This window comes from Myiozetetes cayanensis, unplaced genomic scaffold (assembly GCF_022539395.1).
Source record: "Myiozetetes cayanensis isolate MyiCay16 unplaced genomic scaffold, myiCay2020 scf14, whole genome shotgun sequence".
Classification (NCBI taxonomy): Eukaryota; Metazoa; Chordata; class Aves; order Passeriformes; family Tyrannidae; genus Myiozetetes; species Myiozetetes cayanensis.
The window spans coordinates 5705934-5720535 of record NW_026087048.1 but is presented as its reverse complement, the minus strand read 5'-3'; the positions used below and the strand labels follow the sequence as shown (position 1 = coordinate 5720535).

Genomic DNA, 14602 nt, shown 5'->3' with positions numbered 1-14602 from the left:
TAACTTTTCCACCTCTTCTCTAATGATGGAAATAGATGGAAACCATTATCATTCCAGACTATCTTCTCCTGTGCTATAGTGTTAAGTGCTCCATACTACACACAGAAAGGCTTTTCCTTACCTTTGCTCTAGACAGGTATCATTCTCACCATTAGTGCTATTCATGTTATCCATGTGTAGTATTCTAGAAAGAATGAACTTGTTTATGACCTCCTCAGTATTCCTTAAAAGTTCCAGTTTTGTTAGGTGTGTAAAATGGAGGACTAATAATTGCAGCATTTAACCCCTGGGATACCCATGTTAGTCAAACAGAAGTGAAAGGAATAGCTGGCCTGGAACTAGACAGTCCCAGTTATGGATGTAGAAATACACCACATGCCCTGCATTATATAAGAATGAAGGCTGCACACAAGATTTTCCTTAATATGTGAGTACCTACCTAACTGGGAAGACTGCAACAAAAGGTGGGAATAAGCATTGTCATCCCATGAACCAACAGAACCCATGACCGAGGAATCCGATCCTGCTGTCTTGATTGCATTATTTTGCACTGTACCAATCAATCGAAGTCCACAGCAGTCAGGAAGCCTTCAGTGTTTTCCAGAAAGCTGGATAAAACAGGTACCCATAAGGGCATCCTCAAGTCAATGTATCAGTAGTAAGGAATACAGGGTTGCCTTGTACCAACCTGTTTCTTGGGGATGCTGGATGCTTCTAATGCTGGATTTGGTACAAATATTCTAACCTGCAGTTTTCTGCTTTTTTATATACTCAGTGTACTTTTATCAGTTAAGTATGTTTCTGCCTGAAATACAACTATCTGTAATTGAAAAAAAACCCCAAACACCAAAACCATACAACTTAGAATTTGAGAAGAGTCACCTTTTCCTCCATTAAGACTTCTTGATTCTTCACCAGGGTTTCCTGACGTTTGATACAATAAGCAGAAGCATCTGTGCACTCCATCTGTACACGAGTATGGCATGTAAGGCCCAATACACAGCTTGTAAAGAAATGCTGTTTTTACCACAGCAAAGAGAGACAAGAGTTCCTCCAGAGGAGTTTTTCCTTCTTCCTCTGAGAGCAGAAGCCTAGCAAATTAGCCAACAAAATTAATACTTGGGTTGTATAAACAGTCCCTTAGATCATCCAATTTCTTTTAGCTTATGCTCAAGAAAATCCAGCTCTGAGGTGATGTGTGTAAGCAGATACCTACCAGCTTTTTCTAAGATTGTCTAACGTCTGTGTAGCCCACACTGTCTACTTTTTCAAACAAAAAAAACCCCAGTTTATATTCACTTGAGCAAAAGCCTCTGCTGCATTAGACAACAAAGCAAACTCATTGTCTCCTCTTTCCTGTCCTTCTTCTACATGTGTAACAAAACACTGAGTCTTAAAAATCCCAAAAAATATGATGATTCTAACTTAAAAAGAAAAATAATTTCACTGAAACTGGGCTTCAAGATGTAGCAGAGTTTGGATGATGTGGAAACAGAAACACATCCAAGGAGTCTGCTTTCTCAAGCAAAACAAATAGCTACTATTGTGATTTTGAATATGCACACAGGTCTCCCAATCTAAATCACATCTTTATGGATATTGCTTAATAATATGAAATAGCAAATATTTGGCTTAACTTCTTTAAATAAACTAGCTAACAAAAAGCAGTTCATCCTGATGTGTTGCTATGATTAAAAGCAGCAACTGAAAGCATCATTGTCACACTTAAAGCCCTACAGCTGATTTAAAAAAAAAAAAAAAGCAGCTGCTTGTCCTGAATTTACAGAATGTATACACAGATTGTGGACTCACTACTGGTTCCACAATAGCCCAACCTAATCTGTAGATGGCCAGTGCTTTAATAGGTTAACCTTTTTATTATTGTAATTATTTTAAGTAGTTTACATGATAGAAGTATGACATTTGTAACAGTGGTACAAGATAATTCACTGTTATATCACAGAAAACAACTTTCAGCTATTTCCAGATTCACATCTATGACTTGGTCCCGGGCAGTGAGGCAGTTCTACTTAGTTCTATGCTCAGTTAAAACCTCCTCCCAGTACCTTTTTTTCCTCATAACTGACAGCATCAGCTTTTGGTTTGCATCAAGTGAATCTGCTCTCCCTTTGCTCCACTGTGGTAGCACATTTGTAGCTCTATGACTTTTTCAGATCAAAAGGAAATCCAGCCCTTCATCAGTCTCTTTAGTGAAAATCAAATTTCACTTGCATAACAGTGACTCTGCATCACATAATGAGGCCTTCACGTGTGATACAGCTAAACTGAAACTGAAAAAAAATAACACACACATCTTCCCTTGTCTGGATATAGGAGAAATTTGTCTCAGAAAATAATGAAACTGTATAAATAATCCAAAAATCAATGGGGAAAAAAAGTTTTCAAAAGACTTAAAAGTCAACACAGCATCTTTTTAACCCTTAAGATGACTTCTAGTTAACATATAAATAGTTTATAGTAATAGTTCCTGTCTTGTGCAGAAAGTCAGGCTACATGAGATGGTCACAATAGTCCATTCTGGATGGGATTTCAATTAAATAATAACAATATCAAAATTTAGTTTTATGCAGCATTTAAAGGTTACTTTAACTCCTCAAACTATATGTGTAACCAGAAGAAGTTCAGAAAATCTAAGAATTTACTTCTTACATGACCTTCAATTTTTTAGGTACTTGAAAACTCCTCAATAGTCAACTATAGGAATATATCTTGTGAGTCCACATGAAGTTACACGTTATTTGGGTAAACACGTTAATGACATATTGAAGGCAAACAATTTTAAGATCCCCCGGCTGCTGAAAATTCTATGTACTCTTAGGTCTAACATCCTAATCTATCATTCACTTGTTTCCTAAAAAGAATTGGTAACGATTTTCCTACTGGTTTTATGTGAAAAGAACATAAGCAGCCCAACATTAATCTTTTCTTCATTTATTACTGCTGCCCAGCTACCCTTCACTTCAGCCATTTAGAAATCCTGTTATGAAACAGTTGCTATTAGTGAAAAAAGTCCAAACTGGCAGCATTCACAGACCAGTTGGAATACAGAGCATTTTAAGGAGATGGTTCTATAACTCATCATCAATACCCTCTGATTTATTTATCTTATTGTTTTCTAGGCCCTACTTTAAAGCCTCCAATCAGGATTATGCTTCTAAAGCCTCAATATCAGAAAGTTTGGATTTTCCCAAGGAGAACTGCCTGTTCCTCTAGACCAATACACCCTTCTTAAAACACTTTTTTTCCACTCTTTCATTGCTGCTGAATCTGATTCAAAAGGGGCCCATCTGCTCCAGCTACATCATCATCAGAGTTCTGCACTTTCCCAGCTGCCAAAGTTCCTGTCCCCCTGCAGAAGCTGGAATTGCTCCACCCACCCCTTCACAGAAATGATGTAAAGTAAGTGATGGATCCAAAACACTTTTGCATTATCATTGGTTATTTCTCTAATGTAAACTATCCTTTTCTCACATTTTGCAGGGTCTTAATTTGTTCCCTTAATAAAATGCAACATAAAATGAAAGTGCAATTTTCTAATGCAAAGAGAAAAAATCCTATCAAATACACTAATCTTCCTATAAATTCCATGAAGCAGTTCAAAAAGTCCAGATGGGCGACTGTTTCTATTACATTCTCTCAGGTGCTGGAGCAGTTTCTCCAGGAATTCTAACATTTCCTTAGAATTTAAGTGACTTTACCTCTACTACATTCTATAAAGGCTGAAAACGACCTGCAAGTATGGGCTAGAGCATCATATATAACATAAACCAAATGGAAAACTGCATTAACATGATGGATGTCACTGTTAACCTGGGACATGCTCTGAAAAGGGATTCTCTCTGACAAATTAGATGCACCACCTTGACCAGAATGCAAGCAGACCCCAAAATACCAAGAACCACCTGATTCCTCCTACCCATTCAAGGCTGAGAGAGTTTGGTCTGATTAGCCTGGAGAAGAGAAGTCTCCAGAGAAACTCAGAACCCCTTCCAGTACCTAAAGGGGCTCCAAGAGAGCTGGAGAGGGACTTGGGACAAGGGCATGTAGCGATAGGACAAAGAGGAATGGCTTTAAACTGAAATAGGGAAGAGTTAGATTAGATATAAGGAAGAAATTCTTCCCTGTGAGGGTGGTGAGACCCTGGCACAGGTTGTCCAGAAGAGCTGTGGCTGCCCCATCCCAGGAAGTGTTTAAGGACAACCCAAACCATTCTACGATTCCATGGTTTTCAAGGCATAAAAACATACTAAACTGTATCTGCATCTCCGCTTTGACAGAGAGTCTTTTCCAAATAAAGTGTAAAAATAAATTTGGTTCTGAACCATAGAAACCCTTGCAGAAAGTTTTCTTTGGTTTCTTTTCTATAAATAAGTTTAAGTAAAATAAGAACAATTTGAACTAAGTAAAAGAATGCACTAAGATTCTGGCTTGTTTTAGTTAAAATACAATCAAAATAAAAAATAAGGTTTAAATGGCACAACTTTCTACCTGGACATGAATGCCAGCCATGGGAAGCTGCTGGACCTACTACCACTTCCTAAGTTGAATTTCTGGACAGAAATTGTCAAGGTGTTTACAGTGGAAGGTACTGTACTATGGAATATGGTTTTTTTTCTACCCATTCACAGTTGATTTTAGGGGGTAAGCTGTGTCTCATCTCTTCATGCAGCATTAAGTCTTTTCTTTGCACACAGTACTTCTTTAAAGTATCTGTGAAGGGTAAAATTGAAGAATTTATTTTTATTGATAATATGAAATTTTCACACAGTCACAGAAATGAATTACAACTCAATAGTAGTCATCAGTTTCCTTACCAAATGTAATGCATGCACTTTAGCTCATTTGATCTTGGCAAACTTCCAAAGTAAATAATTTAGTAATCAACAAAATAAATTAACATATTTGAACACAACAAAAATAAAGCTTAAGTGAGCTACCTTGAGTTCATATTTTACTTATAATAATTCACACAAACTTATTAGTGAAATTAATGAAAAACATTTGAAATCAAGTTTGAGCAATTTGCTCAGTTGAGAATCAGGTTCAATAAATGTCAACATGTGAGCACTCATGACACTGACGTGAAAAAGTGTTCTATAATCTCACAGGTTAAGCAACAATAATAAGTCTTCATCGAGTTTAGGGTGTAAAAATAATTTATTAGCTTTTGGTCATAAAAAAATCAGCTACTACTTTGGATTTTTTTTTTTTAAACAGCAGCAGTCAAAAAGGTGACAATTGAAAAGTGTTCAATAAAAAATAAGGCAAGCATTGTATATTTGTTCCTCAAAAATCAATGCTGTAGCACTACAGAATCAAGGGTGGCAGAAAAAATAAACAATAACTTAGTAAAACACAACAATCACCTAGTTATCTCACCCATGCTATCTCACTGCTTTAATTGGCCATGGAAGCATTGTTGAAGCAGTACAAAAGTAAACTTTTATTTCAAAGCTATTGACAGTTAATTAAGATTTAAAGGCATCCCTTTGGGTGGGGAGGTGAAGTATGCCATATTAGTGATGGTAATTCTATTGGATGAAGTTTGTAAAACATGATGGAGTACCGAACCCAAAAGCTTGCAACACAACATGCCTTGGCTCTACTGTTTTTGCTCAGTGATCCTCTGTAAGCAGAGCTTCATGTACGAATTTTTATTGCGTATTTCTATCACTGCATCTCTGACCAGCTCAATGAACATCTGAGGCCAGAGCTTCTGCAGCGACTCGTTCTTCATATTGATGTCAGCTGCCTCTTTCACCAAGTTCTCCACATATGTCTGGCAAAATGTTTTCCTTTCCTTGATTTCCTGCATGAGAGGACCATTACACGTTGTATAAGAAAGAGGGGGAAATAAAGGTTAAACAAGAGTAAATTTAAGAAAAAAAACCAAACCCACAAAAATTTCATGAATTAAAGGACATAGCAATTAACAGGCAAAGAGGTTATTGTGCACTTTCTTCTCTTAGTTTTAAGTCTCATGGCCAAGGGTCAGTGTCGAGCCACAGAATCTTAGTGCACTAATAATATCCATATTATATTAATTCATTAATTATCTGAAATCAACTTTAAAGTGGTCATAAATAACTTTTAACAGCACTAGTTTTGTTGCCTTCTGGCATAGCAGTGAAAATTTACAGAAACTATTATGCACTAAACCACTTTCTTCCTGCTATCCCTTTCCAGCATTTCATCATCATAGTACAACAGTTGGACAGTATATGTTTATCTACCTGCCCTAACAAGTATATTGCCATAGAAAAACATGCCAGTACAAATCATTTTCCACAGGCAATCTGGCAAGTGCATGGTTCCTAATAAGTATTACATTAGATACTAAAGTAAGCTGAACCTTTAAAAATTAATAAAAAGATACAGTCTTATGTGCAGCTACTAGCTCTGTATTTTAGTAACTCAAACAGTATTAATATCTGTTTCTGCAAAATTTCTATAACATGCCATCACAAGCTTTGAACAATAAGTTATATTGGTGCTAAATGTCTAACTAGTTTGATTTATGGCATTGTTTAATATGTTAGATCATGCTTCAGGCCACCAAAACAGACGTTTTCTTTAATGAGTGATAAAGCAAAGAAAATACTTTCCACTGGTTTCAGCTAAACACTCAAATTATTAAAAAATGACTCAAGACTGTCTTTACCAACATGTTTATTCAGGCACGCTCATCATGTTAGTTTACTGTTGATGGGTAACTGCAAGCAGCTGGTTTTGCCTATCTCACTCTTACATCCCACAATATCTGCTGCAAACAAAGTACTACAGCCAAGGACAAGGTGGGAATTGCTGCACTGCGAAGAGATAACAATACATATATTTAATGGACTGCACAAATACCAAGCTTATTTTATTATAGTGCTTGTTCCATGGTAAAGGACAAGAGGAATACCTCACTGCTTTACTCCATGCTATTCAAAGTTTTAAGACCTACAATCACAGCTTTTGAAACTAAAATGTTTTCTTAATTTAATCCCTCCACACATGCAGTCACTGTCCCTGTTCTGCGCTGTGGATCTGAGATAACAAAGCCACAATGCAATAACTGAATTCAGTGATTACTGAACCTGATTAAATTCCTTGCACTAGAGGATGTATCTATTTCTACACAACCAGAAAGCAAATACTGGGACAAATGTGGCAGTCAGGGTGTATACAGCTAGAACTCTTGATGATTGCTCAGAAAGGAGACTGTGGCTGAAAGAATCACGTTCCCTCTGGGAACAATTTCCCTCTGCCCAAGCAAAAGACTGAGCAGATCAGAAACACAAACTAAAACAACCATGACTGATGCACTTGTCTGAAACAAGCCAGCTTGCAGTTTTACTAATAATTAAACCTAACACATTTCATATATATTTACTTTCCTGTAGCTCATTTAAAATCTAAGAAAGAGCTCTTTATTACTACAGCCTACACTGTCTAAAGTGTTTTAAAGGTGTTTCTTAAACTCATTTTGGGAAAATCTAACACATCCAATATACATTTTTCTTTGTAAAAAACTGTGCTCACTTCTTACATTTTAATAATTCAGATATATTTTGTCATGAACATAAGGCTTGTAGGTGAGAATGTATTTCTGAGACAGTGGCACTGTTCAGGAACAACTTGAGTAAACTGAGCTTTTTCCAATATTTTGGCAAAGATCAGTTAGATGAAGTGTTTGATTAGGTATGTAAATATATTAAGCAGTGATATTTTAAAACCACCATTCTCAACAGCACAACTGAAACTCGATATCTAGACAGATTCCATGAGTAGTAGCCTAAGGTTACCTAATAGAGAATGAAAGTATTTTTTAATGATACACTTACCTCAAGCTTTTCCATATGGAAGTCCTTTGTCATGTAACTCAGCGTTGCTCGAGTTGTGCTTTCCCCTCCATTTCTTCTGTTATCATTACTTTCCTCACTCCCAACCCCAGATTTCTTGCCCTTTCCCTCCAGCAGATAATGAAATTGCTTCCTCCTGTGAAAAGATAAGAGGTTTACAATTATTGGAATTTCTTTTCAAGTGCAAATGTTTCTAGTGATTGTGAGTGTTTTTTATTCTCCTTCTGAACATGTACTTTTGAGCTTTCAAGTATATTACATTCTCAAGTTGTTCAAAATACATATGATCCTTCATTAATTTGCATCTATACAATTGACCTTGACATATACCACATAGCATCTCCTAAATAGGAAGTCTTGCAGCTTAAATTTGTATTAAGTACTCATTTATAGAAGACTAAAAATACAGGGGTTTAAGCACCCTTCTTTTACAGTACAACTCCTAAATCTGTTAACTGTTACAGTCACCCACTATAAAATACCTACAAAAAATAGCCAGTTTTCACTGGAAAGTCCACAAGCCTTCACCAATACCAATACAACTGGAGAATTGAACAAGCAGTACATTTGCGTGCATGTGCCTTTTCACCTGACTCAGCAGACTTCATACAAACTGTGTGAAAACCTCTGGCTACAAAGACCAGGAGATAGTAACATTTGTGCAATATTCAGGGGACCTACCATCTGTAAGATGGTTTTTGTGAAATTATCTTTTTACCCAAAAAGAATTTATTACAACAGTGTGCAAGAGAATTAAACAACACATTCTGGACAAATCCCAGTTCTGTTCATTGTGTTTTACCTGGATTCTCCAAATAATGAAAGTACACGATAATGTGGCAGCTCAGAAGATGCTACATATGCCAGGATGCCAAAGAGCCTTTCTGCCTTTACAACATCATCTTCAGTGACCTGTGAGAGAGAGGGAAGGGAAGAAAAAGGAAAAAAAGTTACATTTTAAAATTAGTACATTCATATTTCATTACACATGTACACTGAGAATTAACTCAGACATGTTACACAGGACACTGCAAACAGATCTGTTCCAGGCACATCTTCAAAACAGATTTTCTTTTACTGGCACTTCAAATGTACTTTAGAAGAAACCAAATGGGGTACTGGTTCTTGTTTGATTTCCAGTAATTCTGGAAATTCCAATGTATATACTGTGCTTCATGACAGTCTTTGTGAAATGATGGATTTTATAACAGTTTTTTTTCTGAAGGCCAGACATATTAATTCTGCTCCATATTGCCTGCACTTGCAGAAGGTCTACTGGAAAACTTCTGATTAAGTTATGCTGGAGAAACAGAAAGATTCTGCACATGCACATGTGAAAAGGGTAAGTTATAAACTCTCCTATTTTGGCAGCATCATGGAGAAGACCTTATAGAAAGAGAGGCTTTAGAGGGGGGAAAGAAAGTATTTTCTCTGCATTTTTCAACTCCTGAAAATAAGTGTTCCTCCATTACACTTCTCTTGACTGTTTTGTCAACATTATGTTACAGATGTCTCTTTAATTTTCAACGGTTGAAAAGTTTTCAAGATTCATTTTATACAAAATTGAAAAGTGTAAAGAAGGTGAGGGGGCTCATTTTTTGGTGGTGGTTGTTATTGTTTTCTGTTTGTCTTGGCTCGTAACCTCTGGAGACCATAGCCTGTGGATGGCCAGACTACGAACTGCTTTCAACTGCCAAAAGTTTGTTGGCACAGTTTCTGGGCTCCCGGCTTTCCACTGAGAGCAGAAGCAATCTTTATGATTATCTAAATCTGACCTGGATAACACTGGATGATGAAACTTACTCACTGACTTCTTAACTTCTGGATCAAATTTAATTTCCGTTCATCCTGTAACATATTTTGGGAGAGCAACCCATTATTAAATAAACTTCAATACTCACAATATTTATTAAGCAGTTCCAGACAGACTTTGTGTTCTATATTATTCAAATGTGTGAGCAAAATGGAATTTTGATCCACATTAACAGACTTCTGTTATATTCTTGTTTAATGTTTATGGATTATACAGTCTACTCTTGCCTAAATATACTGCAACAGCATAATGCAGGGATAAATTCACCAGAGAAGACACAGACCAGGAAATTAAAATGTAAAGTCAACTCCATTTTCACAGTGTTTAGATTTGTTCATTTTCACTTAAAATTAAATAAGTCTTATTTAGTAGGCTAGGAGTAGATGGTCTTGCTGAACAGTCTGTAACAGAAGCAAGGTCTAAAACAAAGAGCACAGAAGGCAGCTAGGGAAACAAAGCCCACTGCAGGCAGAAATGCCTGCTGGAGAAATAAGTGACTTTAATGTATTTATTTATGTTAAGAGAAGCATAAGGACCAGGTCAACAGAGACAGCAATGCTGAATACACTCTCCAGTTCACAAAACCTCATGTTCTCTTTCTTACTGCAGTGCATTGTTTGCTCCATTAATCACAAAAAGATTTAACGGTAGTATCACATAAATGTAAGGCTTCATGCCTGGTTCCTGCCAAGTACAGGGGACAGGCACCAACCATGCCAACAGGCCCAGCTCAGGGAATGTGGTGCATCTCTCACATTGTGTGCCATACCATAGCTGTACAGCTTTCTGTAGGGTTCGGTAACTGTAAACCTTGACAATTTGGAATTAATCGGAGATTACTGTCACTGGGAAAAATTTCAGATAGTCTATCTCAACTAAGAGAGTCTGCTTTTTCACAGTTAGTAAATGTAGCAATTGGACAAGGGAATAGAATCATAGTTAGGGGGAGATGAGCACTCAGCTTCTGGCCTGGAACATGAACTGGAGAAAATAAAAGCTTTGTTATGCAGGTTTTTTATAGTTTAAAAATGCAATTTATTTAGTTAATTCAGTTGGTATATATTGCTTTTACTTCACAGCTCTGTGAACCTCAGAGTTGGCAACACAACAGTCTCCACAAACATTGCACACAAATGGTGATCAGAACAGCAGAATATGCACATTTCCCTTTCTGTCATCTAAACTATTATCTGATCTAAGGTCTGAGAATACACTTCAGGGGTTGTGTTCTTTACATTAAACAGTATTTTCCATTACTGATGTTAATCAAAAAGGTGATATACATCTGCAAAGCTGGATGCCAAGACTTCTGCTGTAAGGTAATGAAAAACAGTGATCAGAGCTTATCTCTTTCCTCAGCTTGGCTATGACACTTTTCAAATGATTAATGACACTAAGAAAAAATTTGTGTGCACATCTTCATACAGTGTGGTCTGCTGAAAAAGTTTGTTAAGGACAAAAATGTTCTTGTCATACATATTTAAGATCTGATACATGGCCTACAGAAAATTGTGCTGTGCTACATGTGCTCCATTTACTCAATTCTCCCCAAGAAATATTAAATTCAAAGTCTTCTTCAGAGACTGAATTTCCTGACCCTGAGATTGTAACAAAAAGTCTACTTAAATAGTTGTGTTATTTTTTCCTGTGATAGGCTTAAAGAAGACTACATGCTTCTATGATATTTTGTAACACTGTAAATCATTAAGGAGTCTGTCAAAAAAACACACATAAGTATTCAATGTCAACACTGTGATCTTCTCAAACACAATAAACAAGTGCCTCTTAAAATCAAGTAAAATTATGGAATTATTTAATATTATTTGCACATATTTAATATTATTAAATTGTATTAATTTACATATTTATTTCACAACAAATAACACGGTGAAGTCTACTTAAATTTTTTTCCCCTAGTGCTGAAAAGACTCTGACAGGGCTGGGCTCATTTTATTATCAATTCATCTGCTCTTTTAAAATACAATGCTAATTGACCCTGTAAGACCAATAGTAAGAAAGAAGTAACACTGTCCTACCTTCACTCCATTTATCTTCTGCAGGTTGAAATGGTTCAGTCTGAATAGAACATAGTATTTCCACAAAGTGAAGTTGACAACCGGATTTCCCTGAGGATCAACTGTCAGCTGCTCCATGCGGTGCATCTCAGCCAGTGCACTGAACTGCTGCAGTGCCACAAGGTTTGTCTCCTTGAATTTCAGGTGCTGAGAAAGGCCAAACCACAGTAAACTCAAAAAAAAACAATAAAGAGGGAACCCACTATTTTGTGCCACTCTGTTTTTCGAAACTCAGATAAGCAGTCATGGGTCTGGTGAAGCCACTGAGCTCTTTTCCACTGGAGGTCTTTTTAGCAAAACACATCAATGTTTCAACCACTTATATGTTACATATATTGAGAGATGGCAACTTCACAACCCCTAACAAATTTATTAAATGAATTTAACGAATTCTTTACTAACAGCACTAATATTTTCAATGTTACAAAAAGCAATGATAGTATTTGAGCAATGTTTAATTCTGCAAGTAAAGCAGCTGCAGCATCTACACATAAAAGTAAATACAATACATGTTTTCAAAAATCTGACTTTTTTTGGGCACAACATGCTGGCTAAGTCATACCCTGCTGTGTTTGAACCATGCCCTACACTAATGTTCCTATGAGCATCATATATCTGGCTACACAGTAGCATTATTGACGGAAGGAGGAGGAAAAATTGGCAGGGAAGATAAAAATTTAGTTTAAGATTCTGCTATCACCCACAAATTCTACCCTCCCTCCCCACCCTGAAACTATTGTTTCATTAATATGAATAAATTTGTCTCAAGCTCCTCACAAATTTATCTATTTCAATTAAACCATGAAGTTTTGTTATACTCAAAACCTTGAAAAGAAGCAAGGAGTCATACTGCCTGAGGTACAAGTTGCTTATATATGTTATTTTTATTTTACTATTCGCTTCAAAATGACTGATTTCAACATCCAAGGAAAAAATGAAAAAGAGACATACTAAAGAGACATCTTATTTATGTTGCTTGGCTTTATCAAGAACTGAGTCATTCCAAGAGCAGTACTGATTTAGTTAGCTATTCCCTTCAATTTTACTTCTTTCTTTTTATCCTACCAACTATCTAATCTTTGAGCTCACAACACAAATTAAGTCCTCCTGATACCACAGATCCATAACAGTATTATAGCATAGCAAGACTGTATTTACAGACCAGCTTTTCAACTTCAAAATAATCAGCTAGGTCAAAGGAATTAAAAGAAGTAAAAACCAGTCTGAAAATGAATCTACACTGAAGTATTGATTTTTAAGAAGTATCAAGCTAAAGCTGGTGTTATAATACCAAGAAGAGATGCAATTCATAACTGTATCTATTGACAGGAAGGCACTCAAAGGGGACCGTGCCAAAGGAAGGTTCTATTAGGGAATGCACCTTCCACAGCTGTTTACAGAGCTGAAACCTGAGGCACACTTACCACACAATTAGGGAATTTCATTTTCAGTTTTGCCAACACTTGAACAATTTCATCAAATTCTATGAACATAAAGGAGACTGTGACGATAATTCCAGCTGTTTGAACACTCCAGTTCCGATCCAGGCACTCCAGTGCTCCTGCACCATACAAGCCAAGAGTGTCCCCTTCCACTTCCACTAAATGAGACTCTAGAACAGACAAGCCTTGTACTGCACTGCTCAGAATTGCATCAAGAGACCTGCAAAGGAAATAAAAATATAGTGATATAAGTGACACTATTTTGAAATAATAACATCAATGAATGACAGTCCTTACTGTCACCAAAACCCAACTGTCAAAATACAATGACAATTCTCAGCATTCATTCATTTTCAGGACCCACCTGGTTCAAAAATACTGAGGGCTGGAAAATCCTCTTTCCATCAAGTAACACTGCAAATGTTTTACTTCTTCAGCAGAAGGGCTCTGGGTGTATTTAAGTTGTTGGAGGGGTAAAATTAAATAAAGAATCCATTCATATTTTAAAAAACTGCTTGAAAATGTTAACTAAGAATGCTAACCTAGCATATTTTGTGTTGCTTTAGATATCTAAACACAACTTCAAACAATGTATTTATTTAAGCAACGTCCCCTTCACATTGTGTTTGCTATGTGAAATGTATAAGTTGTGACATGAGCAATCACTCAAGCATTTCTTTAAGTGCGTTTTAAACTATATAATGCTAGATGGCCACCTTTTCAATGCAATTAATAAGCTAAAAAAAGTAATATATTTTAAACCAAGAATACAAAAATTATCTTAGTTTTATTCCTAAGTCAAAATACTGCTAGTGTTAAATATTATGGGTGTGAAAGCAGTCCAATAAAAGATGTTCAAACTAAGAGCATGAATTAACTGTGAAACCTCTTGATGCACAGAGGTTACAAATGTTTGTAATGTTTTTAATGCCCACACATCTTCATTTTGTTCATTTCAACTGAAGGCAACAATCTAATTTGTCAAGGAAATGAACAGTCTTAACAAGGCTCAGGAATTCATATTTGACATTTCTTGCAAACATGAAGTTGTCCATTATTTAGCAAAGTCACCTAATAATTTAACTTGCTGTTGTATTACTTTTTAAATATATGTTACCCTTTGACCATTAAGTAAGTCAGACATCTTTGACAATGACATACAGTGAGAAGTAGCAACTTGGAGTGTAAGACATGAACAAGCAGAAATATTACCCAATAAAATACCTGCTTTCTTCAGGAAATACAAATGCAGCACTGCCATTGATCTGACAGGGCTCACTGTCTTTATCCTGGTTTAAAGAAGCCTCAAGAGCTGTTCTGTTCTGCTGGATCTCCCACTGACGAGCAATGTTACAAATCGTTAACCGCTTCTTTTCCTGAAACAAGATACAGAAGTCATATTAA

The 14602-nt window shown here is 36.3% G+C and overlaps 1 protein-coding gene across 1 annotated transcript in view; it reads right to left on the bottom strand.

Moving 5' to 3' along the window:
- Positions 1-4734: 4734 nt before the first annotated feature.
- Positions 4735-14602, bottom strand: part of LRRC49 (leucine rich repeat containing 49) — a 41793-nt gene continuing 31925 nt past the window's right edge. Inside the window, exons 11-16 of the mRNA XM_050310013.1 lie at positions 14423-14574; positions 13181-13418; positions 11718-11903; positions 8671-8780; positions 7851-8004; positions 4735-5830 (exon numbers count right to left, since the gene is read on the bottom strand). Of these exons, the coding sequence (XP_050165970.1) occupies positions 5624-5830; positions 7851-8004; positions 8671-8780; positions 11718-11903; positions 13181-13418; positions 14423-14574 (1047 nt within the window). The 3' untranslated portion in view covers positions 4735-5623. The remainder of the gene's footprint in view (positions 5831-7850; positions 8005-8670; positions 8781-11717; positions 11904-13180; positions 13419-14422; positions 14575-14602) is intronic.